This window comes from Ambystoma mexicanum, chromosome 7p (assembly GCF_040938575.1).
Source record: "Ambystoma mexicanum isolate Mex_15411 chromosome 7p, UKY_AmexF1_1, whole genome shotgun sequence".
Taxonomy (NCBI): domain Eukaryota; kingdom Metazoa; phylum Chordata; class Amphibia; order Caudata; family Ambystomatidae; genus Ambystoma; species Ambystoma mexicanum.
The window spans coordinates 463285187-463312695 of NC_090939.1; the positions used below are offsets into that span (position 1 = coordinate 463285187).

General features: G+C 44.9%; 1 protein-coding gene across 2 annotated transcripts in view; it reads right to left on the reverse strand.

Annotated features, from left to right (window-relative positions):
• ATG3 (autophagy related 3) overlaps positions 1 to 27509 on the reverse strand; it is an 888364-nt gene that overhangs the window by 90631 nt on the left and 770224 nt on the right. For both annotated transcript variants that reach the window (XM_069636485.1, XM_069636484.1), the window contains one exon: positions 20934 to 21061. In XM_069636485.1, the coding sequence (XP_069492586.1) occupies positions 20934 to 21061 (128 nt within the window). The remainder of the gene's footprint in view (positions 1 to 20933; positions 21062 to 27509) is intronic.

Genomic DNA, 27509 nt, shown 5'->3' on the forward strand with positions numbered 1-27509 from the left:
AATAGGCTCAGGAAAGTGATAACTACGCTGATACATCAAGACCAGACAGGATATGTTCCGGGGAGAAACATTTCTGAGAATCTGCGATGCCTCCACCATGTCATATATAGTACCAAAAACAGTGAGGGGCAGTGTGCAGTTGCTTCCTTAGATGCATTTGATTCCATACATTGGGATTGGCTGTATGCCAAAATGGTCAAGATGGGCATAGGGCCGTTATACATGAAATGGGTGCAGCTAATATACACTGAGCCGATGGCTAGGGTCAGGACTGGGGCCACATAGTCAGACAAATGGCAATTGTATAAAGGAACTCGACAGGGGTGCCCTCTGTCCCCCATGTTGATCTAAGACAAGAATATAGTGATGCTGGGATAGCAATAAAAAGGGTGAGGCATATCATTATCAATGTTCACAGATAATGTTATTGTACCTGTGCAACCATACAGTTAATCTACAATATGTAGTGGAGTTACTAGATCATTTTAGCACACTGACAGGGATCAGAATAAATAAGAGCAAGTCCTGTCTTTCCCACTGGCTAAGACTGCGACTCTGGCGGTGGAGGCATTGCCGTTGCTCCCCCTGCCATGGATCAGAGACTCCTTCAAGTACTTGGGCCTAAACATATATAACGACCCCAAATCAGAACATGAATTCAACACAATACAGGCAAAAGAAGGTTTAAGGAAATTAATGGATTACTGAGGCAAGCTACCCATGTCAATGGTGGGAAAGACGGTGTTGTTAAAAATGGTGGCAGTACCAAGGTTAATGCATTGTTTTGGAAACGTCCCGTATAACATCCCCAAACAATTCTTCCTAGAATTAGATAAAATCTGAAGGGGCTTTTTATGGCAAGGAGGCAGACATAGGGTGGCGCTGAGTGTATTGCAGAGGCCATATGGACAGGGAGGCTTGAAGATTCCAAACTTCGAGCTCTATTTTCTGGCATGCCAATTACAATATGTAATGTTATGGATGGCGGATGAACCCACGACAGAAACATTTCTCGTACAGCCGGCCATCAAAAAATGGTACCTCAGGGACCTGCTCTGGACTCCCAAGGAGGAAAAGTATAACCACGCTTATCTAGTGAACATATGTATCCAAATATGGAAGAGGGCATACAAAAAGATGAGTCTTGGCGTCCCTATCTCGCCACAGATCCCTATAGCTGCAGTGATGGCAGAGAAGCTTGGACATAGGGTCAGGGTGCATACTAAATGGGAGCCATGTGGCATAGCCACCATTGGTGACCTGAGAAATGATAAAGGGCTGATGGGCTTTGCAGAATTGCACAAGGCCACAGGCATACACCAGGGCCAATTCCTATTGCATGTTGCGGTGATAAAGGTGATAAAGAGTAGGTGGCTGAATACTGTGGATGGGCCAATGGGTAGAGGATGTGGAGACATTGCTTAACACATCTGAGGGAGGGCGCGCCATCTTCAGAATTTACGAGGTGCTGATAGACAACAATTCTAGGAACGAGTTAAGATGCAAAGGGAGATGGGAAACAAAAATGGGTAGAGCGTTCAGTGAAAAAGAATGGCGCGAGGTGGCCCAATACTATAAAAAGGTCTCCAGAAATGCCAGATTAATTTAACTTTACGTAACACAACGGGCACAGCTCACACTAGCCACAATAACGAAATTCAAGAGAGCGGGCAGACAAGAATGCCCCAGATGTAGGGAAGTTGAGGCCAACTTGATACAAATGTTCTGTGGATGCCCAATGCTACAGATATTTTGGAGGGGAGTGGCAAGCAAGGTGGCCCAAGGAGGCATTGATCTTGATATACAGTCCCCGGAAGCATGTATGCTTGGCCTCTTTAAGAGGAATGCAAAGAATAAACCATTGAATAAGATTAAAGACCTAATCTACATTCTAGCCAAATGCAGCATAGCTATGAGGTGGAAAGATACTAAGGAACCAATCATAGCAAGATGGTGGGTAGGCTTTGAAAGATGGGCAACAGCAGAAACAGTAGTTTGGGAAAAAGCATTGGGATTGCAAAAGCAGGAGCTGGGAGCAGACATATTACAATGGATCGCCCTCACTGTAACTTTGTTCAGCCAAAATACAGATGATGCCTCTACGCAAGACGGACAGTGAAGGATGGCGGAATATGTGTAGTATCCAAGACCTTAATTGGAACAACATACATGCAGTTATGTGGGGTGTTGGGAAGTTTGGTCAAAAGGTTGGCATAGTTGTTGCATTATAATAATGTAACTGTTTTCTTTGGTTGTTATTATAATGGAAAAATGGATAAAGATAATAAAATTAAAAAATTATAAACTTGTACAGGCGCCACTGGTGAGTGTAATCCCAGGGTGTCAACCCTTTCTACCAGAGCCCTGAATTTAGAGGTATTGTGAAAATAGGGCTGGGACTGCTGAAACTTGAGGTCTGGCGAGGTGTCCAAACTGCTGGCATCTTGGAGGCCTTGAGCCAGCTGTAAAAGCTGTTTCTGGTTGTCAAAATAATCGACCACTCCTGAACCCAAGTAAATCGGGTCGACATGACCGCCGAAGATCCCTTGCATGGTATCGAAAACTTCGGACCGGGGTTGCAGAGTAAATGTCTTCTCAACAACCGTCGAAGTCGAGGGTTTGTCCTTCGGCGCCGATATGGTGGATGTCGGTGTCGATCGAGACGTAGTAGCGTCATCATCCTTGGATGCACGGGGGTAATCCGGCTTCCACTGGATTTCTTTCGATGTCGAAAGGGTCGGGTACACTGAGCGCCGCTCTTGGCTCCGAAGCATGCTGCGTGTGGGGTGAGGAGGGGGGTTTTTAGCTGCGCTGACTGCAGCATGCTGTTTGAACATTGCAAGCGGCGAGGATTTTAAATCCTCCCACTCCTGGCGGGTGGTAGGCTCAGCCGACGGCTTACCTCTTTCCGTTGACGACCGAGTCCCGACGATGGCAGTGACTCCTTTTCTTCTTTCGAAGAGTGGCTCCTCTTCGCCGGTGTTCTTTCTCGGGGGTATGCCTCTCAGTTTTGGCCTCCAAAGACCGAAATGTCAACCACACTAGAGATTTTGAGGGCGGTCGACCCAGAGTGAGTTTTGCTGCTCGATTGCAAAGGGAATTAGGTTGCATTTTGGTGCATGACGGACTCCTGTCAGTCCCGTGCCGAGGCACCAGAGACAACTCATGTGAGTCAGTGACATCTTGGTGCCACAATCGGTACACCATTTGAAACCTCATACCCGAGTGACTGACATCTCGCGTTGAGAATTTTGAAAAATACAAAGTTTTCTGACAAAAACGTCGAGAGAGTTGCTCTGTGTTCCCAAGTAGAGTGTTAGCGCACAGAAAAAAGGAACTGAGGTTAGGGCGTAGTGATGTGGTATGTATACGATGCCAGACGTCACGTCCGGAGCCGACGATCATATGCAGAGCAAGATGGATCAATGGTCTAAGACCGGGTCGATGTCCACTACGCCCCCTGTCGAAAACTTTTCAAAGCAGCAAAGCTGGAGGGAATATCTATCAGATGAGGAATCTACAAGAGAAAAGCAATCCAGTGAAAGGGGTGTAGTTTTGCTTGGAATGGATGGAAATTGACATAGGTTTCACCTACAGATTAGCAGTTAATCGGTGAACACATAACTAAACAACACCTGCAGACTTTGTGTCTATCCTCCATTTAGAAGCCTTGGAAGCCCTCATTCACATCTCTAAACTGAAGCTATAATTTCCTAACAATAGTTTTGGATTAAATGTAGCAATTTCAGCTGCACTTAATAGCTAAAACTAAATGGTGTCCCAGTGGAGAAATGCAAATTAGGGCTTTAAAAAATTGATTATAATAGTTGGTCCAGAGCTCACTGAACCACTTGTGGATCCAAGAAAAATGTCCAGGGACGGGCAAGTACCACACAGAGTCAGTTTTGGTTCAGAGCAGGTTCAAAGTTACACAGGATATAAAGGGAGAAGATGCAATGGCTCATCCGCTTGAGTGAAGGCAAGTCAGATCTAACCCACAGATGCATATTCAACAACAAACAACCCCTGGGAAGGTCAGAAACACCCTAAAGAAGTGTTAAGAGAGGTTGAAGGATGGACCAGACGCCCAAGAGAAAGAAGCACAGAGCAGGTTGAACCCCCATGTCCCCTCCGCCCCAGCCCCCCAAATAGACATCTAAGGGTAATTGGGTAAAGATCCAGCTCCAAAGATTCTTGACCCCAGACCAGAGGAACTCCTGATGGTGAGTATCACAAATTATCACCCACTCCCAGGACCCAAAAGGTAGGTACTTATGCCAACAGTTCGGCAAAAACTGCTCCAAGAGCACAAACAACCTGGTACGTACAGGGCTTCTTCCCTATGGTATGGTTTCCAGAATTCAGTCCAGTCAGTCAGTCAGTCAGTGACGACTATCCCACCGGCCAAGGGAAGAAACAAAGGGTCTTCCTACAGCATTGACATTTAAGACTGCAGTGGAAAACTCGGCCTGGAAGACTCCAGGAAATGTGGGAACCCACCAAGACAGCTCCCAGCAGTTCAGTGGACAATAAATGAAGGCAGCACAGAAACAAATGATCCCAGGACATAGAAAATGGCTGGAGGCACCTTGGACACTGTACACTGAAGAATTGGCAGGTTGGTGAAGTCTCAGCACTGGACACCAACAGCGGCCCGCACTCAAGTGGATGATTCTGTCGGGAAATGGCAAGATGAGGTGGTAAACTGCTCAGAAAACTATTCCAGCAAGAAGGGCTCGGTCCAACAGAAGTGGTGAGTCAGCAGGAATCTTCAGGAGTCCGGATTGGACTTTCCAGGGGCAAAAAACCAAAACCACATATGACCAAGCTGCTGCACTCAGCAAGTTTCGCCAAGTACAGGCTTTAAGAAAAGGCAAAAACTTCTGCAAGCGTGGAGAAACCTCTTCAGCAGATTAGCCACCCTGGCACCTCCAGGTTTCAGAAGCAAAGCATCAAGAGAAGCAGGGGCAAAGCGTAGTCTAAATACTCCTGCAAAAAGAGTCTGGACAAAGGCCATCCAGCCAATCACTAAGGGGGGGGCTGGAGGAAAAGTGCAAGATGACCAACCATTATAGATAGTCACTGGAACTGTCACTAAGCCAAGGCCACCCCCACAGGAAGTGAGAGGGAGAATCTAAGAACCTATTTGGGCCGAAACCAGTTAGGACCAATATGGAGGCTGCTATTGAGGGTTTACAAAGATCCCACGTGGTCAGAACAGCCATTTAAAAGCCACCTCCTGGACAAAGGAAGCCCTGAAACAAAATGGCCGAGATCAGGACTTTAAAAAATGCATTAGAAAAAAACATTGGTGCTCCAATGGCTAGCAAAAAGACGCATTGGGCTCCCAATGCAATAAAACGGCTTGCGCCCCTGGTGAAATGGAAATAAAGTATAGCTTCCACCAACTTACTCCTTATAACCTGTGAAGTTTGATCAAATCCCTCTAGGGCTACAATGGGGAGCCAGGAGACTTGGGGTGACCAAGTAAAGGCAGCGGGAACCCAAGAACCCAAGAAGTGCCATTAGCATCCCCAAAATAGGAGTTTGGATTTAACGTGCACAGACACCTTTTTTAAAGGTATTTTCTACTGAAACATTTGACAAAGCTTTGCATGTTATTTTTCCTTCTGTCCCCTGCCATTTACAGCAGAGAGTTTAAGATGAGGGTTGAGATGTGTTTAGTGCATGCGACTAAAACAGATCACTATGCACTGGTAAGTAAGGTTTTCATCCTCCAGCCTGGACTTTGTTTTAGATTCACATTTTTTGCATGGACTAGTGAGCAAAGTGTTCTCCCTGGAGTAGAATGGGATATGCACTTGAAAAAATACATTTGATGAAACTGCCTGTCTGACTTTTCTATGCCCCTCTGTGTATCCAGTAATATTTTTGCAGTTAAGAGCACAGATTTACATATGGAATCTTGTGGACCGTTTGTGAGTAAAGAAACAGGTGCTCTTTTTGAGGTTCTCTGGTTCCATCTAGTAATGTTTTGATAGTAAAGTCTGCTTTGCTGATATTGATGTCCCTTTGAGTGATGCCGAAAGCAACAAAGAATGAGTCCTTTGGATGCCCTTTGCTCTGTAAAACATGGCTGCCATGCAAACATCTACTCTGTGCAGTGACGTTTTAACATTTGATTGGGGCGCTTTGAAATAATGTGCCAATTCAACTGCTTGATTAACATGGTATGTTAATATTAACTTAGGCAAGAACTTTGGATGTGTTCTGTAGACTTTATATTTGTGAATCGCAAGGAAAGTCTTATCTAGAGAAAGCTTGTAGCTCATTCACTCTGCTTTTACAAATGGTAATTTCCACCATGTGATTTGTACTGAGATAGGGAAGAAAGATGCACTTTTCATGAATTCTATACTAACCATGAATCCAACAGGTAAACGCATATTTGACTAAATGTATTGGAGTTCCGTGTAGTGGTTTGAATTGTTGATGCTTACACTTTATATCTCTTCTATTAATTGAAGAGCACTAACTTCTATGTGACTGTCCTGCCTCCCTTGATATCTCCATGCAGCTTTCTAACAAGCCCAGATGTCCCAATTCTATGGCCCCAGGAGCCAAGCTGCTGGATTGAGCGTTTGTGAATTGGAGTTTGATTTGATCTGCTGTTCTGTATTAGTAAATGCAGATGAGTGCGTATCTTGATTGGTGCTGCCATCACCAGTTACAGAACATGGGGGTAACAGATCTGCGTTGCCTATCTTGGGGCAATATGTATCTGTGAAAGAGGTGTTCACTTTGTCTTTGTATTACTTGATGTACCTTGGTCCTGGTAAAAAATTGACTGCAAATATCCCTGAACAGTTGAGCCATAGAGCATTGCCTAATGTTACCTGGTAATATAAAATTTAAATTTTTCGATATTCTAGGGCCACTTTAGGCCCTTCAATGTTTTACTCCCCCTTGCCCTCCTCTATATTTTTGGATCCAGCTATACTTTTGGTGGTCAAAGGGACTTCGCCTAACGTCCTCCTGCTGGTTCAACCCTTTGTGCCTTACTTCAGGTATATGGTATTGAGTCACCCCTAAGGTGCCCAGATTCTGGGGTGCCTCTCCATCTCCCTACATTGGATTTGGGGGGTAGGTCGGTGGCAGCTGCACTTTAGCATTGGCTTCACCAGTGATGCAAGCCATTGTACTGCATTGGTAGTCCAAAGTAAATTTTTGGTAGCCATTGGGGCACCAAGGTTTTTCCTTTTAATCCTGCTCTTGACCATTCTGTATTTCAGGGCTTCCTTTGTTCAACACAGCCTTTCTTACCACGTAGGCTCTCTTTGTGAGCTCACATAGCAGCCTCCATATTGGTTATTAAGGGTTAAGACACCTGTGTAGGCCCATGGTTTCTCCCTCACTACCTGTGGGGGGTGGAGGGTCCAGACTGAGTAGCAGTCCTACTGACCAACCGGCATGGTTGGTCGTCTGACCCATTGCCCCCAAGGCACCTCTAGAACATGGTGGGCTTACCTTTGGCAAGACCTTATTTGCAGTGGTACTTAAGGCTCTGTCTAGCCCCGTCTCTCGTCCTTGCTGTTTGGTTCTGGAACTTGGGAGAAGCAGCTCAGAGTTTTCCTGCTAATTCCCATCGTTTTTCATTCTTACGTGGGCATAGGTACTGGGTACAATAGAAAGGGCACATCCTGGTTTGGGTTTTCTGCTCTTGGGTGACCAATCAGGGCTTCCTGAAGTTCCCTGCTGCCTTCCATTGTACACTAAGTTGAGCCTTGCCCCTGCGGGATGTTCACTGCAGTTTTTCCACCGTTTACCGCCAGAACCGGCCGCCTTGGTGCTGAAAGCTCCCACTTCCTGGGAGGAGGTTGAAACACCAACACCCAACATGATCTGCTCCTCAGGAAGTCATATTATGTCCTGCCTTTATCCCAGTGCTGGGATATTTTTCTGCTTGGCTTCCATCCTTTGTTCAATGACTTGCAGGAGCCATCTTCATGGGCTCCTTTGTTTTCTAGCAGTCTTTCTTGCCAGACTCTTACCTCCTACTTGAAGGTCATCATAGTGGGAAGGCTGTTAGTGCTTTCTCTTGGTGAGGGGGCGGGATCATTGTTGGCTCAGGGCTTAATCCCCAGGGCACCGGATCCTGTAACCCTAACGTTGGAAAGAAGACTATTTACCCTGGTTGTTGTGGAGTGCTGGTACAGTTTGTTCTTAAACTTCCACTAGGCGTACTTATCTTTGGGCATGGGGTGGCTGGTTATTCCAGATCTATGGACATTTCTGCCTGGCCTGGAACTCTTCCAAAGTGGCTTTTGGGACACTTAATTGCCTATGGACATTTTTCCTGTCCTCCCATGGGTTGCGGGAGTTCTATATCAAGAATTGTATTTTCAGTAATTATAATGTATATTAAATGTATTTATAGAGTCCTCCTCTTTTATTCCTATAAATGTGAATAATTGCTACACTAGACTTGTCTGATTGCTAACTAAACTAATCATTTTTTCCTGGAAGTGAATAGCACTTTCAAGTGTTACTAACATGTATCATGATTTTTGGAGGCATTGAGCTGAGAGTAGACCTTCATTTACACCCTCTAGCCTAATATGTGTACATTTGTATAATGTTAATACCATGTCATACAGGGATTAAATTAATGCGTCAGTGTTGGCCTTACAAACATTTAGACCTATTTTACTCTTAGGTTAAAACATCAGGCTACCTTTTCGGCCTACCCCTTGCTTATATGGGTTAGGTCCTGACCCCCAGGTCTAGGAGCTACCATACATAACAAGGTTGGGCTCTGTCTATAGGACACTGTGCTTAAATGTGTAGGCCCATAGGGGATTTCACCTTCTTTATTAGAGTGGCTCCATTGAGCGCCCCCTGTTAATTTAGGTTGTATGCCCATCTGCAATAAAGGTCCTACAAAGGCAGTGAGGTCAAGACACCTTAAAGACATTGACCAATTTTATGATATACTCTGGATATTTTAGTATTGTGTATCATTTGCTAAGTACTTATTTGACCAGATAGAGATCTATACATGTACCATAAGTAAAGTACCCATTTTTCAGTAGATCAGTGTGGTGTATTTTCTAGAGAGGAGTGTGGACTAATTGCACCTTTGGGTCAGCATACTACACCTATCTGTGAGTTAAGCCTTGTTGCTCTGTCCATGTTACCCAACTACCTTTAAGAGAAGTTTGGCTTTACTTTCTTGTCTGGTGTGGTAGCCCCACCCCCCTGCATTAAGGTCAGTGGTTGTAGATCGCTCTACAGGGTTGTACAAAAACTGTCTCAACAACCCCTGTAGTGGGCACCTGGAGGTCAAGTGCAGGCATTTTGCATTCTCCTTTGTGGCAAAGAGATCTAGGTATGGTGTGCCCCAAGTGGTGAATATTGCTGCCAGTGTCTTGGTGTGGATCTCCTGCTCACAATCCTGTTGGCCATGGCAGCTGAGATAATCTGCAAGACAATTGTCCATTCTGAGCACAGGTTGTGCTACTAGAGCTGTCAGGCTCGAAGGGCATGAGTGCTGCATCTGTTGTAAAAGTTATGTTATTGCGATTTATACCACGCAAAAGTGCAAAAAGCTTGTTGGATTTTGCCCTCCCACCTTCCAAGTTTTGATGTAAATAAATAAAATCACAGCTGCAAAGTCTATTTGCAGTAGTACGTTTCTCCTGATCTGTGCCTGGAAACTAGAGCAAGAACACTGCCTTGTTACCTATTTCAGTGATGTGCAGTAGATGTTGGGTATATGTTCATTTGCTTTGTACTATTATGTTGTGCGCTGTATGAAAGATTTTCTTTTGCTGCTTTCCTCTCAAAGACCTATGAGACACCCATTCTTTTTGCTTTGTTTGACTCCTGGCCTGGCATTCTGGAGTTAAGTAAATCCTTCTTCTCCATTTCCCTTGTCTTTTTGCTCATTCTCATGGGGAAACCGATCAGTCCATACGATCAGTACCGAGAGACTCGGTCCCTGAGTGAATGTCTTGTATTGTTACAATCACGCACAGCTCCCTAAAGTGAAGTGCAGTTAGGATACTTTGTAACCATATAACTTTTTCTGTATGGGACTTTGTTACATTTATACCGTGCCTAGAGTGGCAGCAAATATTTTTCGACTGGGTTTTAAACGTTTTACTCCTACACTTTTGCATTTACCAAACATGGATTTTAAAAAGGTGGCTAGCACCCCAAGATGGCCGTGCCGCACGGTGTTTGCTGGTCCTTTGACCATATTGTTCTTTGGCATTCCTCCTGACCTCTCTGGTCAGGAATTGCCATAAATGGGAAGCCCTTTCCCAGAGAAAGCTATTGTTTTCCCAGTCAAAGACGGTTTATGTGCGAGTCTGGACGTGTGGGCTGGATTGTCTGGTCCTAGTACACATCCCAGTGCCTGAAAGTCTGCGGTTGGGTAGATGTTGGTGCCACTGGTTATCCAAGATTGGATAGTCACTGCGAGTTGGAATGGTGCAGATCCTTACCATTGGTTGGCTTGAGTGAGCTTCCAGTCCGAATATGGGATAAATGGACTCCTCCTGCAGCCATTCTTCAGATCATCGTTGGAGCCAAGTCTTCTATGAATAGCAGTGCGCTGAAAACTTGAGGACGATAAGTGCAGCTGACCAACACCAACTCCAGTGAAGTACCAGTAAAGCCCTGCTCCTCAGCCTGATCTCAAGAAGACCTTCAAAGGCGCTTTGACCGCTGGGCCAGTGTGAACAATCAGTCTCAACCCCTGCTCTAGGTTCCGTGTCTTCGGAAGTGTCTGCGGATGAACCAGTGGACTGACCAGCTCTTCCCGAGGCTACCTCTCTGCCACCAGTGACGCTCTGAGTGCAACCTTGGAATTTGGAGGATCTTCAACTTTTACTACAAGACGCCTGCTCCTGCATTTTCAGTCTTCTGGCATGAACAGAAGCAGGACCTGCTTCTTTGTTTGTCCATGTAAGATTGCCTGTCGCCACCTGTTCATGTGCAGTCTTCTTTGCATCTTAGAGGTGTCCTGAGGTTGCCTATTATCTTTTCTTCATTTGGGTGTTCTGCTGGAAGGTGCCTGGAACAGAGATTGAAGCACTGCAACTTACTAAAACTAAATTCTGCGTCTAAAAGTGACATCTGCACCCACAGCCCCTGAGGCTTCCTCGACTGGACCAAGCACAGAAGACACTGTTCCCAACGAATTCCAGAACCTCATCAGTGGTCTCTGGAGCAATCTGTGTCAGGGGTAAGTAAACATACCTGTTCACCCCACCCTCTTATCCCCGTTCTTCATAGGATTAAATGGGTGTAAAGTCCTGTCACTAAACCACTCTTTCTTGACTTTAGTCGGTGGAAACCTGGTCAAGGAACTCTTCCTAGGCCTATCCTAGTGTCTGGGATTGAGTGATTTCACTTACCAGAACTTTAACAACCTTTTTGACTTTCATATCATAACCACTGGCATCGTCAAATCTCTTAGTCCTGCAAAGTATACATTTGTAACTGGTGATGTTATGATACAGGGCTCCAAACCATTGTAGGATTGGGCTTACTAAGTGTTAGGAAAACTGTTCGAAGTCTTAAGTGTCTTTACTGAATTTCTAAGCATCCGAGTACTTACCTGCGTTATATTGGTTATTATACCATATGCTTGCTTTCTGTACTTCCCTGTTTAACTGGAAATGAACAAGTTACTTACTATATCTGGTAACGTTCTTTGGATGGGATGTTCCTCCGATGTATTCCACATCTATGACAGGTAATGTCCACAGCTGTGCTGCTTGAGAAAATTTTCGGCAGAGGGCGTCCTGCGTCGATCCGTTGTCCCTCGAGGGCCTCCATCGAGGGTCGACGTCACCGGATGCTATATATAGGACGCACGGCGCACGTAGCCTCAGTTATAGTTTTTTCTCAGAACCTGTGGCACCAATCTCCTGCCAGTATGACTGCAGAAAGCCTTGCGGAAACGTAAGCTGCAATCGCATAGGAAATTCAGTAGAGTGGCAGGCTGGGAGGGCGATGTGGAATATGTCGGAGGAACATCCCATCGAAAGAACGTTACCAGATATGGTAAGTAACTTGTTCTTCGAGGGGATTGTGTCCTCCGACATATTCCACATCTATGACAGACTCCAAAATTTATGGAGTTGGGAAATTAATTTACAATTTTGAATTTTCGAATGCCCAATCAAATGGCTGAATAGAGGACTGCCTTACCAAAGGCCAAATCCTGCCCATGGATGGAGTCCAAGGAATAGTGTCTCACAAAAGTATGGACAGAGGCCCATGTGGCTGCTTTGCAAATATTGTGATTCAGAACACCCCTCTGTAGAGAAGTGGAGGCAGCCACACCCCTAGTAGAGTGAGCCCGTAAGCCTACAGAAGGGTCCTTTCCCGCCAAACGGTAACACTCGGAGATCGTCAAAATGATCCATCGAGACAAGGTCTGTTTGGAAACAACCTGGCCCAAGCGCCTTCCAGCATAACCAACAAAGAGCTGATCGTCCACTCTGACCCGGGACATCTGTGAGAGATAGAAACTCAAAGCTCTTCTAGGATCCAACCTATGGAGCCTCTCCTCTTTACCAGGATGTGGGGGAGGATAAAACGCCAGAAGAATCACCTTCTGGCTCAAATGGAATTCCGACACAACCTTCAGAAGAAAAGAAGGCCGCAACCGCAGGACACCCTGTCCTTATGGAACACAGTAAAGGGTGGCTTGGCGGAAAGTGCATGCAACTCACTCACTCTGTGTGCGGAAGTAACCACAACTAAAAACACAGTTTTAAATAACAGTCTCAACGGACAAGAATTTAAGGGCTCAAACAGAGCTCCCATTAGGAACTTCAAAACCAAATTCAAATCCCATCCCAGCACCTGGAAAGGCGACGGTGGAAACACATTAGTTAGTCCTTTTAGAAACGGAGAAATCAAAGGAATCTTAAAATAAGAACATTCCTCAGACAAGCGCTTAAATATGGACTGTGCCACCAGGTAACCCTTAATGGTACCCACTTCCAGGCCTTTGTGGGCTAAAGAAAGCAAAAAAGACAAAACCAAAAAGGAATGGAACATTGGAAAGGATCCACATTCTGAACCCTGCAACAGTCACAGAACTTTCTTCAACAGCAACGGTACAGGGATTTCGTTGTGGGCCTTCTGGCCGAAAGCAACACCTCCATCACGTCTTCGGGGAGGTCCCAATCCTTATACCTCAACCTTTCAGATACCAAGCATGAAGGCTGAGAGACTTGACTTCTGGATGGAGAACCCGACCCCCCCTCCCGTGAGAGCAGATCGTCTCGGTAGGGAAGACAGCTTGGAGGGCAGATGGACATGTCTAGATGGTCCGGGTACCACGCTCTCCTGACACATGCCAGAGCAATGAGGATCATTCGGGAACCAAACCTCTGTAACCTCTGCAACACTTGCGGAATGACAGAGACTGGAGGAAACGCGTACAGCAGTGGGAAGGACCACTCCACTACAAACGGGTCCCCTAAGGCTCCTCTTGGAGGAAATTCCCGCAAGCAACATTTTTTGCACTTCCGGTTGACACTGGTGGCGAAGAGATCCACTTGTGGGGTTCCCCAAAGGGCGAAGATCTCCAAATGAACTTCCTGAGCCAGCTCCCACTCGTGAGAGACCGTGCTCTGCCTGCTCTGAGCGTCAGCCGCCGCGTTTGTCTCCAGCCAGATGAACTGCAGAACCAGAACCAGAGCTGCATCGCCTCCCTGCACAACAGGAGTGACCCTGCTCCCCTTTTTTGTTGAGGTAGTGCATGGCCACTGTATTGTCCGTCATAATCAGGACATTCTTCCACCGCACAGATGGCAGAAAAGCCGGAATCTGAACGGGATCCGTCATGCTGCCGGAGAACTGCGACCACTGTATCTTGAGAGCCCACTACAGAGATCTCACCTGCAGCCTGGCCTCTGGCACCAGTAAAATGCAGGATGCCGTGAGGCCAAGCAATATCAAGAATTCGAATGCCAGGACACTCTGGGCACGTTGAAACTTGTCCACCATCTGCAGAATGTGATGAGCCCTCATCTGGTGAGGCGAACACTGCCTCAGGGATGTGTCGAGCACTGCTCCGATGTACTGGAGCCGCTGGGTAGGTGTCAATTGGGACTTCTTTAAATTGAGGGAGAATCAACAGGTTGAGCAGACCACCCGAAGTATTCTGTCACCCTTGACATGAGACGCCGATGGGAGGAATCTGCATGCGCCCCAGGCTCAGGTCGGCCAAACTCCACCTCCGAAGAGGTGTCAAGGCCACTAGCGTCATGCAATGACTGACAGAGGTCCTCCATCTGACTATGCCCAGACAGAAGATCATCAGGGACATCAGGAGGCACAACCATCTCCTCATCAGACAGTTCCTCAACCTCTGAAATGTCTTGTAAAGGCTGGAAAAACTCCAATATAGGAGTAGGAACAGAATAGGGCTAAAAAAACAGGCCTCACAGACTTACTGAGAGCCTTCCTCGGAGGTTCCACAGCCCTCCGGGGCACCTTCAGCAAATCCTCCAAAAACGGCGTCGAGGGCGCCGAGGGAATCGGCGTTGACCGAGGCACCGACAACTTCTTTGAGGCTGAAGCCTCGAGAGAGCCCCTCGATGGACACAGCACTGACGCCCTCTTCGAAGGCTTCATAGGTTCCGACGGTCTCAATGGCATCGAGGACCGGGACCTGGATCTGGCACAGTTATGGCGATCTCCCTTGTCCGAACGGGACCTCAACGGCTCCCGATGATCACGGTGACCGCCCGAGCCCAAAGGCGTGTGAGTGGTGGACCGAGCCCCTTCCTTGCCGGCTTCTTTCAAAGGCGCGGACGGAACTGCCTTGCGATTCGAAAATCGTTAACATCTGCCGGCAGAATAATTCCCATTCGGCCGGCGACGAAGACTTGGTGGGACAAGTCAACCGTCTGGCAGAGTCCTCCTCCGACGAGGACGGGGAAGGCGACCGGTGACGGCTCTTCCTAGAATGCCTTGATGAGGCAGAGGAATGGCGGGAACTACTCCTAGACCAAGACCCCTGGATTTTCGCCCCTCGAGTCATCAGTGGAAAGTCCATCGGATTTCCATTTATGGGACTTAGATACCCTACCTAACCTTCAATTTATTTTTTCGTTCCTGCAAGCCCTTAGACGTCAGGGACTGGCAATCCTTGCAGTCGTCGGTGGCGTGGCTTTCGCAGAGGCACCAGAGACAGATGTCGTGCAGGTCCGTGATGGACCTCTTCGAACCGCAGTCCCGACATTTTTTAAAGCCCGACTTTGGGGTAGAAAAAGACGAAGACATCGAAGAGAAAAGCAAACACGTTTGCGGAAAAAACGTAACAGACTACGGTGCCGGGCGTCCCAAATAAAACATCAGGTGATGCCGACCCTCGACGGAGGCCCTCGGGGGACAACGGATCGACGCAGGACGCCCTCTGCTGAAAATGTTCCGAAGCAGCACAGCTGTGGATATTACCTGTCATGGATGGGGAATACGTCGGAGGACACAATCCCCTCGAAATTGGTGTTATGTGTGGACTCATTGAAACCCTAGACCACACTCACAGCCCTCCTGAGACTAAGCCTTGCCGCTCTGCTGCCTTACCTTACCTTGATTGGATTTGGATAGATCCCAGTTCCTCCCTGCACACCATGAAAGAGTGGCCTCCCAAGATCCACCCCCAGGGTCGATTTTGGAAATCCATCTAAATTCCACTATGGAGAAAACCTTTATGAATACCAGGCATGAAGACAATATTACTTTGAAGGGTAATACTTTGAATTCATAATGCTGGCACCCACCTTAAATCAGATACTGGAGATGTTATGGATGCACTTCATGCATCTCATATCCAGGGTGCTCAAGTGATCTCCTTCCATTAGGCCATTTCTGTAGGGTTGTCATTCAAAATGTTTGCCTAATGTAGCCACCTAGAGGTCAGCAAGAGTATTAGCTTGAACATCCCGTCTTTTTTGTGGAAAAAGGAAGCAAACCAAGTATATACCTTGGCTCTTTTACCTTTGGGGAACATCTGTTTCCTCCTTTTCTAGGAGTGTTTCTACTTCCACTAGCAGTAGCTGATATTCTTTAGTCCTGGGCCCTGGGCTCTCCCCACCCTACTCCCACCACTATCCCAGTGCTGCCGCCCATCCTGCTCCCACCAAAGTTCCATAACACAAGCATACACATTTATATAAAAAATAAATCACCATAAACGTACCTCGCTTGGTTGCTAAAATGCCCCGCTCCAGGTTGCTCTGCCGCTATGTGCGAGGAGGCGCAGGAGCACCCGCTTGCACATACATACATACATACAGTACCCCAACCAGCATTTCCAATGAGCTATGCAAGGCTGCTGAAGCAAAACACCCCCAGCGTTGCATGGCTCAGTGATCATGTGCGGCTGGGGAAATTAACTGACAAATGCAAACAGTTTCCCTTTGACAGTTCAGCCAGCCCAGAAGCACTCCCTCGGCTGGAAAAAGCAGCTGAGGAGTGCTCAGTGTTTCACTGGGCTGGCTCTTCGGCTCCTCAATAATGGATGATGTGGCCAGTGGGTGGACGCCCCCTCACCCATTATGGATGAGCCGGAAGGCTTGGACTGGCCTATAGGGCAATAGGGCGATGACCGTACCAAAAATGCAAAATGCTAGTGTAGGCCAGTAAAAATGGGCCACTTTTTTGGCCAATGTGGGCCAGTTTGAGCAGTTACTTCACTATACAGCTAGTAGTTTTGACCATTGTTGCTGAATAAATATTCTTTAAATATCACCATTTGTTTACATTTGAACAAGAAACAACCCCTTGGGTACTATTCAAACAGTCTGTGACTAAACACTGAATATCCTTTTGCAACTGCTTGCCATTTTTTCATTGGTGCCTAAGACCGTTTTATGGCCCAGTCTGACCATGTGAGCTGCCCCTTCCCATTTCCTCCAATCTAAAAAAAAAAAAGATTTTTTTTTTTTTTTTACATTTCATGCTGGGCTCTGGCGCCCCCCTGGGATGGGAGCGCGCCCCACAGTTTGAAGACCTCTGCCTAGGGGTATGGTGAACTCCCCTGCACCAACGTTTTGGGAATCTGTTGTAACCATTTTATTGAACATTTGTGTAAAATTCAGGTGTGCATAAGAGTACTGTAGGTTCCAATTCTAATAAGTAACCGATCTAACTTAGAAGGCCAATGCTATTTTACTATGCGTTGACATGGCTTGCAGTTGTGGGAGTTTGAATGTAGCAGCCATTGCTTGTTGATTTGGTGCATGACAGAACATGTTTTGGGTATTTTCCTTTTTCCTCTAAGGTTAACACAGAATCCCCCTCCCCCACCCCCAATTCCCCCTAACTCCATCTTAATTTATATTTGATCCTTTCTGGTTTTCAGGAAGGCATTCTGGAAAGTGAGATTTGATTCTATTTGTACCCTATTTTCCTCTGCTTCGTGCCCCTTTGAAGTGTTGAAACATCCTTAAATGTGAGCGTCTGAACCCATTTGTACTGAGGAAATACATGTTTCGTCTATGGAGCAGTTTTCTATATCCATATCACCAGCATTTCAGCTTCCTCCTGTGATGTGCCAGTATAAGTTTGGCCTTCTGCACAGAAATATACACCGTGGTTTGCTACATTAAAATAATGTCTTAGGACTATGGGCCTCATCACGAGTTGGGCGGCAACGCCAGCTCTAATAGCGCTGGCGCTATCTGCCCTACGGCCAAACCCACCGGCGCCATTAGTGCCGCATCACGGGTTTGGTGGATTTGGAAATCCCCATTCCCCATTGAGCCCATTCGGGAATGCCCCATTCCCCACTGGGCTCAATGGGGAAATTTCGCACTCATACCGCCAGCGGATTTCCCGCCAGCGGTATGAGTGTGAATTTTCGGCGGATTTCCCCCCCAGATCAGAGCTGGGGAGAAATCTGCTGAAGCCCTGATTTGGCGGACCCTTAAATCCGGCAGTAACAGCGCTACCACCGGATTTAAGGGTTACCCCCAAACTCGCGATGAGGCCCCATATCCTTGTTTGGCAGTACACTGTTTATCGGTACCGAAAATTGTAACCGTTGTAAAAATGTTTTCAGAGTCTAAATGTTTTTCGATGCGGAACAGTGTCATACTTTGTTTCTCTGCACACGTTTTGGCCGATCGTTCTACGCATTTCTGAGCAATTTTGCACCAGAAGCATTACCGTGCCACGGGTTTCACAGGGCCTTGATGGGTATTGAGGTTTTGGGTAATGTTTCCCGCCCCATTGGTTTGCTCTAGGGCTCTTGTGTATTATTTGTTCGTAGCTTTTTGCACTGATGTTGCACCGATCACTGACTTTTTATCTAGCCCTGTTTTTTTTTTAACTCTTCTTCTGATGCAATCATTTTTCTGTACCACCTTTTATGGGGTGTGGGTGTTTGGGTTTGTGCGTAGTGTGAATTTTTGGGAGGACTGTGTAGCAGTTTGCGCTGGGGTCACAATCCTTCACCAAATTAGCTAGAATGCCCACTCAGATTTCAGAGTTGCAATGACACTCACTTCTCCTGCAAACCGTAAAGACAATGGAGATCTGTAACCATCCCAAACTGCATTCACTCTCATATGACCCATTTCCATAGTGCTAGTGCCGGAATTCGGCATCCTGATCGAACATTTCGGTTCATCCCCTCATTTTCCAAACGCAGGAAATAATAATTTGGGGGAAGGCATCGTTTGTAGTTGCATTGTGGAAAGCAGCAACACGTCAAACATGTTTAATTACACTCATGTCAACGACTAAGCTAAAAGTTCAAAAACAAATTGTAATTTTTTTAATTTGGCATCATATGGTTTTACAACAACGAATACCTTAAGCCCTTTCTTAAAATTCACATTCATATAAATAAAATTAATAAGAACTTTGCCTGGCAAAAAACAGAATCAAACGTTTTTAAACATATTGCTGTTGCTTTCAATTTTTACCTCCATCTAATCGCTTTGTTCTGGCATCCTTAACTTTTACCATTTTATTTTTTTTCCTCGTCCAACAGTTCAATTTTCTTGAAAATCGTTGTTACCAATCTAACCAAAGCCAAGTTAATGTTTGTTTATTCTCCTTCGATGAAGATGTCCCACCATACTGCAATTTCTCTGGTCGTAATATTTTTCGCGACTCTTTCCAAGCAATTATTCCGTTCATCGGTTAGACTTTCCACTCAAGTGTCAAGTGTTTCAGTGATTCAATTGCGTCTTGATTTGCACATAATCTACACTTGTTTGTTCCAACTGTCTTTGCTCTTCTGTATTTGTAATACTCAGGGCTTCGGAGTAACTTTTTACCGAACAAGCTATTGCCTCATAAGGCAAATAATTTAAGAGCCAAATCAAATTCTTATGCACCACATTTTAAAAATTACTGCAAATTCAAAATTGCACATCAAGAAGCTTATAGGGATGTGTATGAAAGATGTGGTGTTAAGGAAGTCTGGAAAAGAGTTTAGGGTTACTGTAAACTTTTCAGAAGAAGTCTCCCACTCACTTGTGAGAAAACTAGATAGCTGCTAAACGAATAATTACTTTTCAAACTAAAAAATCATCTGTGCAAGTGAGTATTTATACCATTAGAAGAGGCATCCATTTGGTGCCAGAAGGAGGAGGCGACTCAAGGAACATGACTATTCTAAATCAGTGGAAGCTTGTGATTTATAGGGACAATATAAGGCTGGTTCGGTGGGAGGGGTTCTCCACCAGAGAATTTTTTTAATGAGTTGTTATGGTGTAATTTACAGCATCATCACTGAATAAAAAGTCTAATAGATGCCAGGTCTCACAGGAGCACTTATAGAACCTATTCATGATGCCTCCTCCCAAAACATAAGAATGCATTACCAATGGCTGCACACTTTCAAGAGACTGGGCGAATTATGCCAGAAACCTTTATGCCATGCCCATAAAATAGCCCACTGATACACTATTAATCTGTAAGAACCTCCATGCTGCCTGTGCCAGATGTAAGCTAGTATTGCCACTGTAAACCATTTCCATGTGGACTGTGCCTGATAAGTGCCACTATTGAAACTGCAACACACTTTCATGCTCTCGGTGCCTAAAATAGAACTGTGCTGCAACTGTAAAACATTTTCATGGCAGTATTCGACACACTAGAAGTAAACACTTTCACCCTGGCTGTGCTCCATTTATGTACCAGCATACAACTTTATATTTTTCATGTTGGTTGTATCCAATCTGTGGTAGCATTGCCCTGTGAACAAATTGGTGATACTGAATGAAGTGTGTCTATTACACAGAGTGCTAATTTCAAACTGTCAGAATGGCCTCCCTCGCCCACAAAACGTGCACACTGCACGTACACACAAACACACGGATGTGCGCAGACATACTTCATAGACTTAACCTCTGCATTGCATTCATAATAGGCACATAACACTTAGTTTGCATTGCCCTTCAAGCTGTGTGGTGGTCTTGCATGGAGTTGATGGCACCATCCTCGATCAACTCCTGCCTTCCCATTCACACCAAATCCTTCCTATTCACCATGCTACTTTGGGCTCCTGCCTTCTTAGAGTTCCGACTGTGGCATACAATGTGACATGAAGTTGTTATGAGAACATTGCTAGGCCAGGAAGATGCTACAAAGGCGGCGTTCCCCTCGTCCATTAATCTACTCCAAGCCAGAGATACAGTAAAAAAAATGCATTGAAATGTAGTTGAACACCAGTTGCACCCAGCCTGTCCATCTTAGTTGCATTTTTGTAAAAGCAATCACATTTGTGACTTTTTTAGGCGCCAACTTTAGGCCTGCTACTCTAGATCAACCATCAGATGGGAGACTGCACAGCATGCAAATCTAAAACATATCCCAGGCTAACGAAAAATATATTGTATATGGTAATTGTGTGAAATCTCAGTATATTTGCTCAAAGTTGGCATTATTTGTAAAAAAGAAATCAAAAGTGAAAGTTGTATTACCTGCATGGATGAACAGAACACATGGGAGGTGGAGGAAGATTGGGGTGGTTTTCTATTGTTACAGTTTTCTTGACATGATCTTGGCTTATATCTTCATACATATTGTCCACTGTTAATGGTTGACGTTGCTACAACAGTGTTAAAGAAACAATTATAAACCCGCACATTCATACCAACAGTAAATATTGCTGATGAAGAAATGAGGTTAGCATGCAAAATGTGTATCCCCTATTTGAATAATTTCCAAGTATGTACTACATCAATCATCAATGACTACAACGATGGCATTGTATAATGGGAAAACAACATCAATTGAAGAATACATTTAGCATAAGCACCCTTTTATTAAACAAACATGTAGTAGTTTGAAATGCAGTGATCCAACAACAAACCAACAGAGAAACACAAGTACGAAAAGTATTAACATATCAAACAAACACTGGCAAAGCCAACAGTTTTGACTTTTGTATAGGCACTGATTAGACACTGCCATCGTAACCTAGAGGTCATTTGCAAACTTATTGGCAGGTAAAACCACAATTTGCCATGTGTTCAAATGACATGCCCACATTCTCACATCATATGGCAGGTAGTTCCATCTATAATATTTTATTTAATTAATGTATTTATTACATTTATGTAAAGCCTAGACCCGGAGGAATCACAGCGTTTGTACAGAAATCATGATGGTTGAACATAAAATTTGAGTGCAGATAGACATACAACATATTTATTAAATAGCCAGGGTTTCCCAAGTTACCTGAAAGTCAGATACAAACTTTAATTTCTAATGTTTGGAGGCAAAGAGTTCCAGAGAGCAGGCGCCATAAAACAGAAGCTCACCCCTCCTGCTCTTTTGGTTTTGAATCTCGGGGTGATCAGGGTCAGGCTCACCGACGATCGTAAAGAGTGCACATGGGGTTTCAGGGCAACACTGTTGTGGAGATAGAGTGGAGGCTGTTTGTACATGCACCAGTGTGCAAAGGTAAGAATTGTGAAGTCTTTGTGGGCCTCGATGAGGAGCCGGTGGACGTCTCGTCTGGTTACTGAGATATGATTGGTCCGGTGTAAACCCAGGGCTGCACGAAGGGCATTGTTTTGAAGGAGCTGACATTTAGGGAGGTTTTATGCAGAGGTACCCATGAGAAGGGCATTGCAATAGTCCACCTTACTGTTAAGGATGGCTCACGCGAGCGTTAGGCAGTTGTCAGGGGTGAGGAATTGTCTGTTCAGAGAGTTAAACTTGGAGGTATATGCTGTAGAGGATTCTAGGGTGTTAATATGTTTAGTCATGGAGAGATCCTCATCCAGCTAAATACCTAGGGCCTAATTCACAGAAGTGTTTCATAGTGGTGCAGTCCCATTGACAAACGCTCTGTGAATCAGGCCCCGAGAGTCTTGACATGTTTCATGTTTGAGATATTCATGCCGTCAATATCGAAAGCACCAAAGGCAAGGTCTAGGTTTTTGAGCCGGAAAAGGGGAGACCACAATGAGCAGCTCCGTTTTTATCATCAGAGAGACACAGATTGTGGGTGGCCAGCCAGTTTTGGATGATGCTGTAAACCATATTGATAGCGTTGCTATCAGTCTGGTGGTTTCCTGTCATGTGGATGAGGCTCTGGGTGTCGTCCGCAAAGTTGGTATATCTAATACCAAGAAGAGTCAAGATGGTCGAATAGGGGTTTGGCGAATGTGTTGTAGAGGGTCGGGGAAAGGCAGGAGCCATTGGGGACCACAAGGAGAACCGTGATGGGGTATTTTGCTGCATCTTCAATGAAGACTCTAGAGGTGCAATCACTTAGGAAGAATTTAACCCAAGCGATGGCATTTGTGGAGAGTTAGTGCTAACGTGGTGACAGAGTGTCGTGATCCACCAGAAAGGTCGAAGGAGGAGGAGGATGGACTGGTTACCTGTATCAGGGCTGTTAACTGGATTTTGAGATTCAGCAAGGCAGTTTCAGTACTTTGTTTGGGTCTAAAGCACAGTTGGCAACTCTTGCCATTGAAGTCAGGTTCTCCTACCATTCTCATCAGTACAGTTCACCAAGTATTCATGGGCATTACAATGTATGCGTGGTGCTGTGCAAAAGATGCATATCATTTTTTACACTGCTGGCTTTTAATTCATCATTGAATTAGGTTCACTCAATAAAGCACCATCAGTCGTAACAGCAGTACAAGGATTATTAAAACTAAATGATCACAAAAAGTTAGAATAGGAGGCACTGCTTTCTTGATTGTGCAATGAAAATCTCTTGAACTTGCTAACATAGATGATCAGGCATGTAGCGCTATTGGGCTAACTGGGATCCAGCAGCCCCCAGACTCCCAAAAAGTTGAGGTGAGGAGTAGGGCTTTGTTCAGCATCGCATCATCTTCGAGAAAGAAAACACAAACTTCCTGCTTCAACTTCACAGTGATTAGCCAGAAGCAGAATAGCAAGTGTGGGCTTACAATCATATTCAGGAGCAGGTAGCAAATCATTGTGCTGCTCGTCCATGCGCCAAATCCTCCAATGGAGCCCAATGTGGAAGATAAAATGTGGAAAATGTAATCCTTTAAATTGCTACACAAAACATTGAAGATGCGTGCATCTCAAACAAGATGAAATCAGCTCAAGCGCCAGTGCTTCCTGCTATGGCGCTGTCCTCGGGTGAACAGTAGCCACCAACCTGTTAATAGCGAGTGTCGACTGTCGGGCCTTGGATACAAAGGTAAGGAAATTCTTGAAAATGTGAAGAGTCTCATTTGGACTAAGGTCATCTTTATATAAAGATGTAGGGTATGACCGTACGATGGGTGTGCTTGTGCCCTTAAATCTATAGCTTAGGCTGGCTGCGTTGCCATCACTGGGCGGTAGTACCACAACCACCCCAATTTATGGAATTTAAAGAAGGTGTTGGCGATCTGCGTACAGCCAAAAGGTCCAAATGTTCGTGTTACAGTAATAGTCAATGAAATATGTTCACAATGCTCATTCAAAGTTCTGTTTGTTGGTTTAATCTAATGTTCAGTCGATACGTGTTTCAACGCTTGGTTGTTCTCAAGGCTGTGTTGAATCTGTGGTTCTCAAGGCTTGGTCATTCTCCAGGCTGTGTTGAATCTGTGGTCCCAGTCAATGGGTTTAATCCCTATCACACGCGCGGTGCCAGGGATGAACCCCATTTACTTACGTACACATCAGGATAACAAATCTGTGAGAAAAGCATAGCGAAAGGACAGAAAACCATTAACCCACAAACCAATATCTAATACTACTCAGATTTCTGGGTACTGGAACCACAGATAACGCCTGGACTATTAGTGTAACACTAACATTTGGACCTTTTGGCTGTGCGCGGATCGCCAACACCTTCTTTAAATTTCATCTTTCTATACTTTTGCTCTAGAATTGTTTAGTAGGCTTATATTATATGTCTGTTATTTTACATAAATGTCTCAGACCCGTACAGTTTGCTACTGTGTTATGTGTGAGCCTGCTCTTATCTGGGAGGAGGAGGCTGTGTGCACTGGGTTTATCTTTGGTAGAGAGGAGATTGAAACCGTTCCTGAAATGAGCAGTGTTAACGTTTTACTGTGTTTGCACACAAATCTATTTGCAAAAACACAGAAAAATGTTAAAGCTACCTTTATATGCTGGGTGGATGGGCAGGCCCTCCACCTTTCAAACTGTCAGCCTTCAGTGCATGAGGAGTGTTGTCGTATAGTTGCAATGCTGTTTGGATTAAGCGTCTCCAGGTGACCTTACAGCAAGTTTAGATCTGAAACATAACTTTTGGAATAATGGTATGTGCCACAATCAGCAAAGCCGAAATCTTGTTCCACCTCTTTTGCCTTTGCATGTTTTGTGATACGGGTATATGACTAGAGCATTTCTGTGGTGCTCCCCTTGGCCAGCATTGAAGCTACCCAAAATGCAATAGGCCGAAACACCAATGTATCGACTCTCTTGCTTGTCGTAGTATACCAAGGTGGCAAAAACACCTGACGTTTCACTCTTCATTGTTTCACTGTCACCTTGTCAAAATACAAGGCTGTACAACTAACCATTAGACGATTGAAAAATGTACCAATTGCAATAGCTGTTCGTTTCTTGTTATGAATGTGTAAGGTTCACTATATGTTTTTATGTTATGTCACACTTATATACTTTGTATAAATACAAAACAACGACTTTGTGTTGAAAGACTACTGAATTGTCAGTGTGTTTTTTTTACTGTGGTTCTGTTTGGGATCGCACTGACCAAATTGTGTGTATATATATCTTGGATACCCGGAACGGTCAGGGGAAAAGCCAGTTCCCCCTTTTATCTTGTGAATGGCGCTGCTTCACATAGGTTCAGGAGTAATGCACTGCCTTTCTCAATGTCCATGTCACTATGTGTATTCTCTCTCCCTTTACAGCGTATCACCCTGTTATGGGGTGGGTCAGATCTCTCACTCTTGCTCATGTGCCAGAAACGGGAATTAGACCACTGGACATCATCTAAACAGAAGATTTTCATAAACTTAAATGAAAGCCTGCATTATATGGCCCTACAGCTCCCGTGCAGCTCCCCATCTACAAATGAAAAACCTAGGGTATTTGTCAGGATCTATAGTAAAATAAAAAGGTTTGTCCCTTGTACAAAACCTAATATAACTAACTGGCCCTACCACTTAACACACATTATAAGACCAAAAGTAAATGCTCTTAAGTTCTTGTAGCTGACTCCCTGCTCGCTCAACAGTTGCAGAAAAGAAATGTTCCTTGAAAAGAAATGTTCATCACAGTTCTCGGTATTTGGCCTTAGCCAACAGTCTCTTGCACAACAGTCACTCAGTTTCGCGGCAGTTCATGAAAACACTATCTACTTCTCAACCCTTATACAATGAAATGAGTTTCCTTTCAGTTCTCCATTAACTTAGAGGTTTTACTGAAGCAGAAAAAGGTTACTTTTCTCATTCCCTTCCGAAAACATGGGCTATATCTTGCCAGCCGCCTTTCCATGGCAATACACCTCTTCTCAGGGTTGCATTTAGTATGTGTGATATGGTTCAACTGTCCCTCCTGGGCCTCGGCCCACCTTGTTATCCGTGTCTTGGCTTGGTTGCTTAAACCTTTACTGGGCAAGATAGCCCCTTCATTTTAACTCTGCTCGGGTATTTCCTCAGGTTTACTTTCCATCTTGTCTATATGTATGCCTTGGTTATTATGGGGTCGGCAACTAACATTCTCATTTTGCCTCCCTTGCATATCATCAGGTCTCCCCTTTCCCCGTGTTTGATGTGGAGCTTGACAGACCACCTCGCTTTCTTGTGCCCAAACGCATACCCGTTGCTCTGAGGTACTCACTCAAGGGATGGTCAGTGGCACAGATGGTGGCAGGGTCATTGCATCACGCCGCTTTTTGGCGTTTGATGGTGGCAGCCTTCTCAGTGGCTCGCTGGCATCTCCTTCTCTGGCTTTCTCCAGCACCAACCTCCTCGTGGGCTTGCCGGTGCTTTCACTTTCAACAGTGAATCCTGCCCTTCTACATTTCCTGACTTGCTACATCAGATGTCGCTTAGCTACTCGAATAGTGGCGTCATATGTTCTAGAGTTCTTGTTGCCCACCTGATACAGCCTTCCTATCATTCGTAGAAAAGCAGTGGTAAGATTGTTAATCCAGACAGGCATGTTCTCAAGAGAACCAGCAGTTAGGGTGTCACCATCTCTTAAATCATTTCCATTTATATAGTGACCAGTAGCAACTAGGTTCTTCTCGATCCACCCAATTCGGGTGGCCCCCTGATTAACTTCAACATCACCAACCTTCTTTATCAAATTGCAATCCATGCAAAAGTCCAGCTGATGAGCAATAGCAATATGATTACTATAATTATGCCTAGCAGAGAGTCCTTACTGTTTCAGTAACGGCAACATTCACGAATATATAATCGAACGTAACTTTCCTGGTACCTACATTCTATGGATAGTAGCCAGGTCGATCATCTTTTAATCTGCCATTAAGCATAATGAGATCCCAATCATGCATAAAGTTGATAGATTTCTTTTTTTTGTGTTTTTTGTTTTATTGTTATAGCTGAATTAATCAACCTTTCAATAAATATATTATTCAATACTCAATCAAAAACGATTACAATTCACAGTCTAAAAATTGATAAAAATACGTTTACATTTAGTATTACGATATAAAACAAGTTGAGATTAAATAGAGGTCAAAAATTCATACACAACATTTTCAATGACAATAAAAACTCCAGCGTTGCAAGGAGACAGAAACACGATCCCCTGAAAAACACATTTCCCATCCAGGGATAAATACAAACAGATGCTGTAGGTACAACCTTCGCTGGCCCAGCAGATTTTCGCAGCTCACCAGCAAGTGCTTCACACTCTCTACATTGTTCATGTCTTTACAAAACCGGCAGATCCTCTCTTTCTGGGTTGTCCTCAACCTCGTACCCAAAAACCTCCCTTGTTGGCCAAAGATTTAGGCAAATTCTCAGAAACAAGGCCCAGTGTTTGGCTGAGGGAAACTTAATCAGATAAGGTGCAGGTTGATTAAAAGATTTGAACTTAAAATTTCC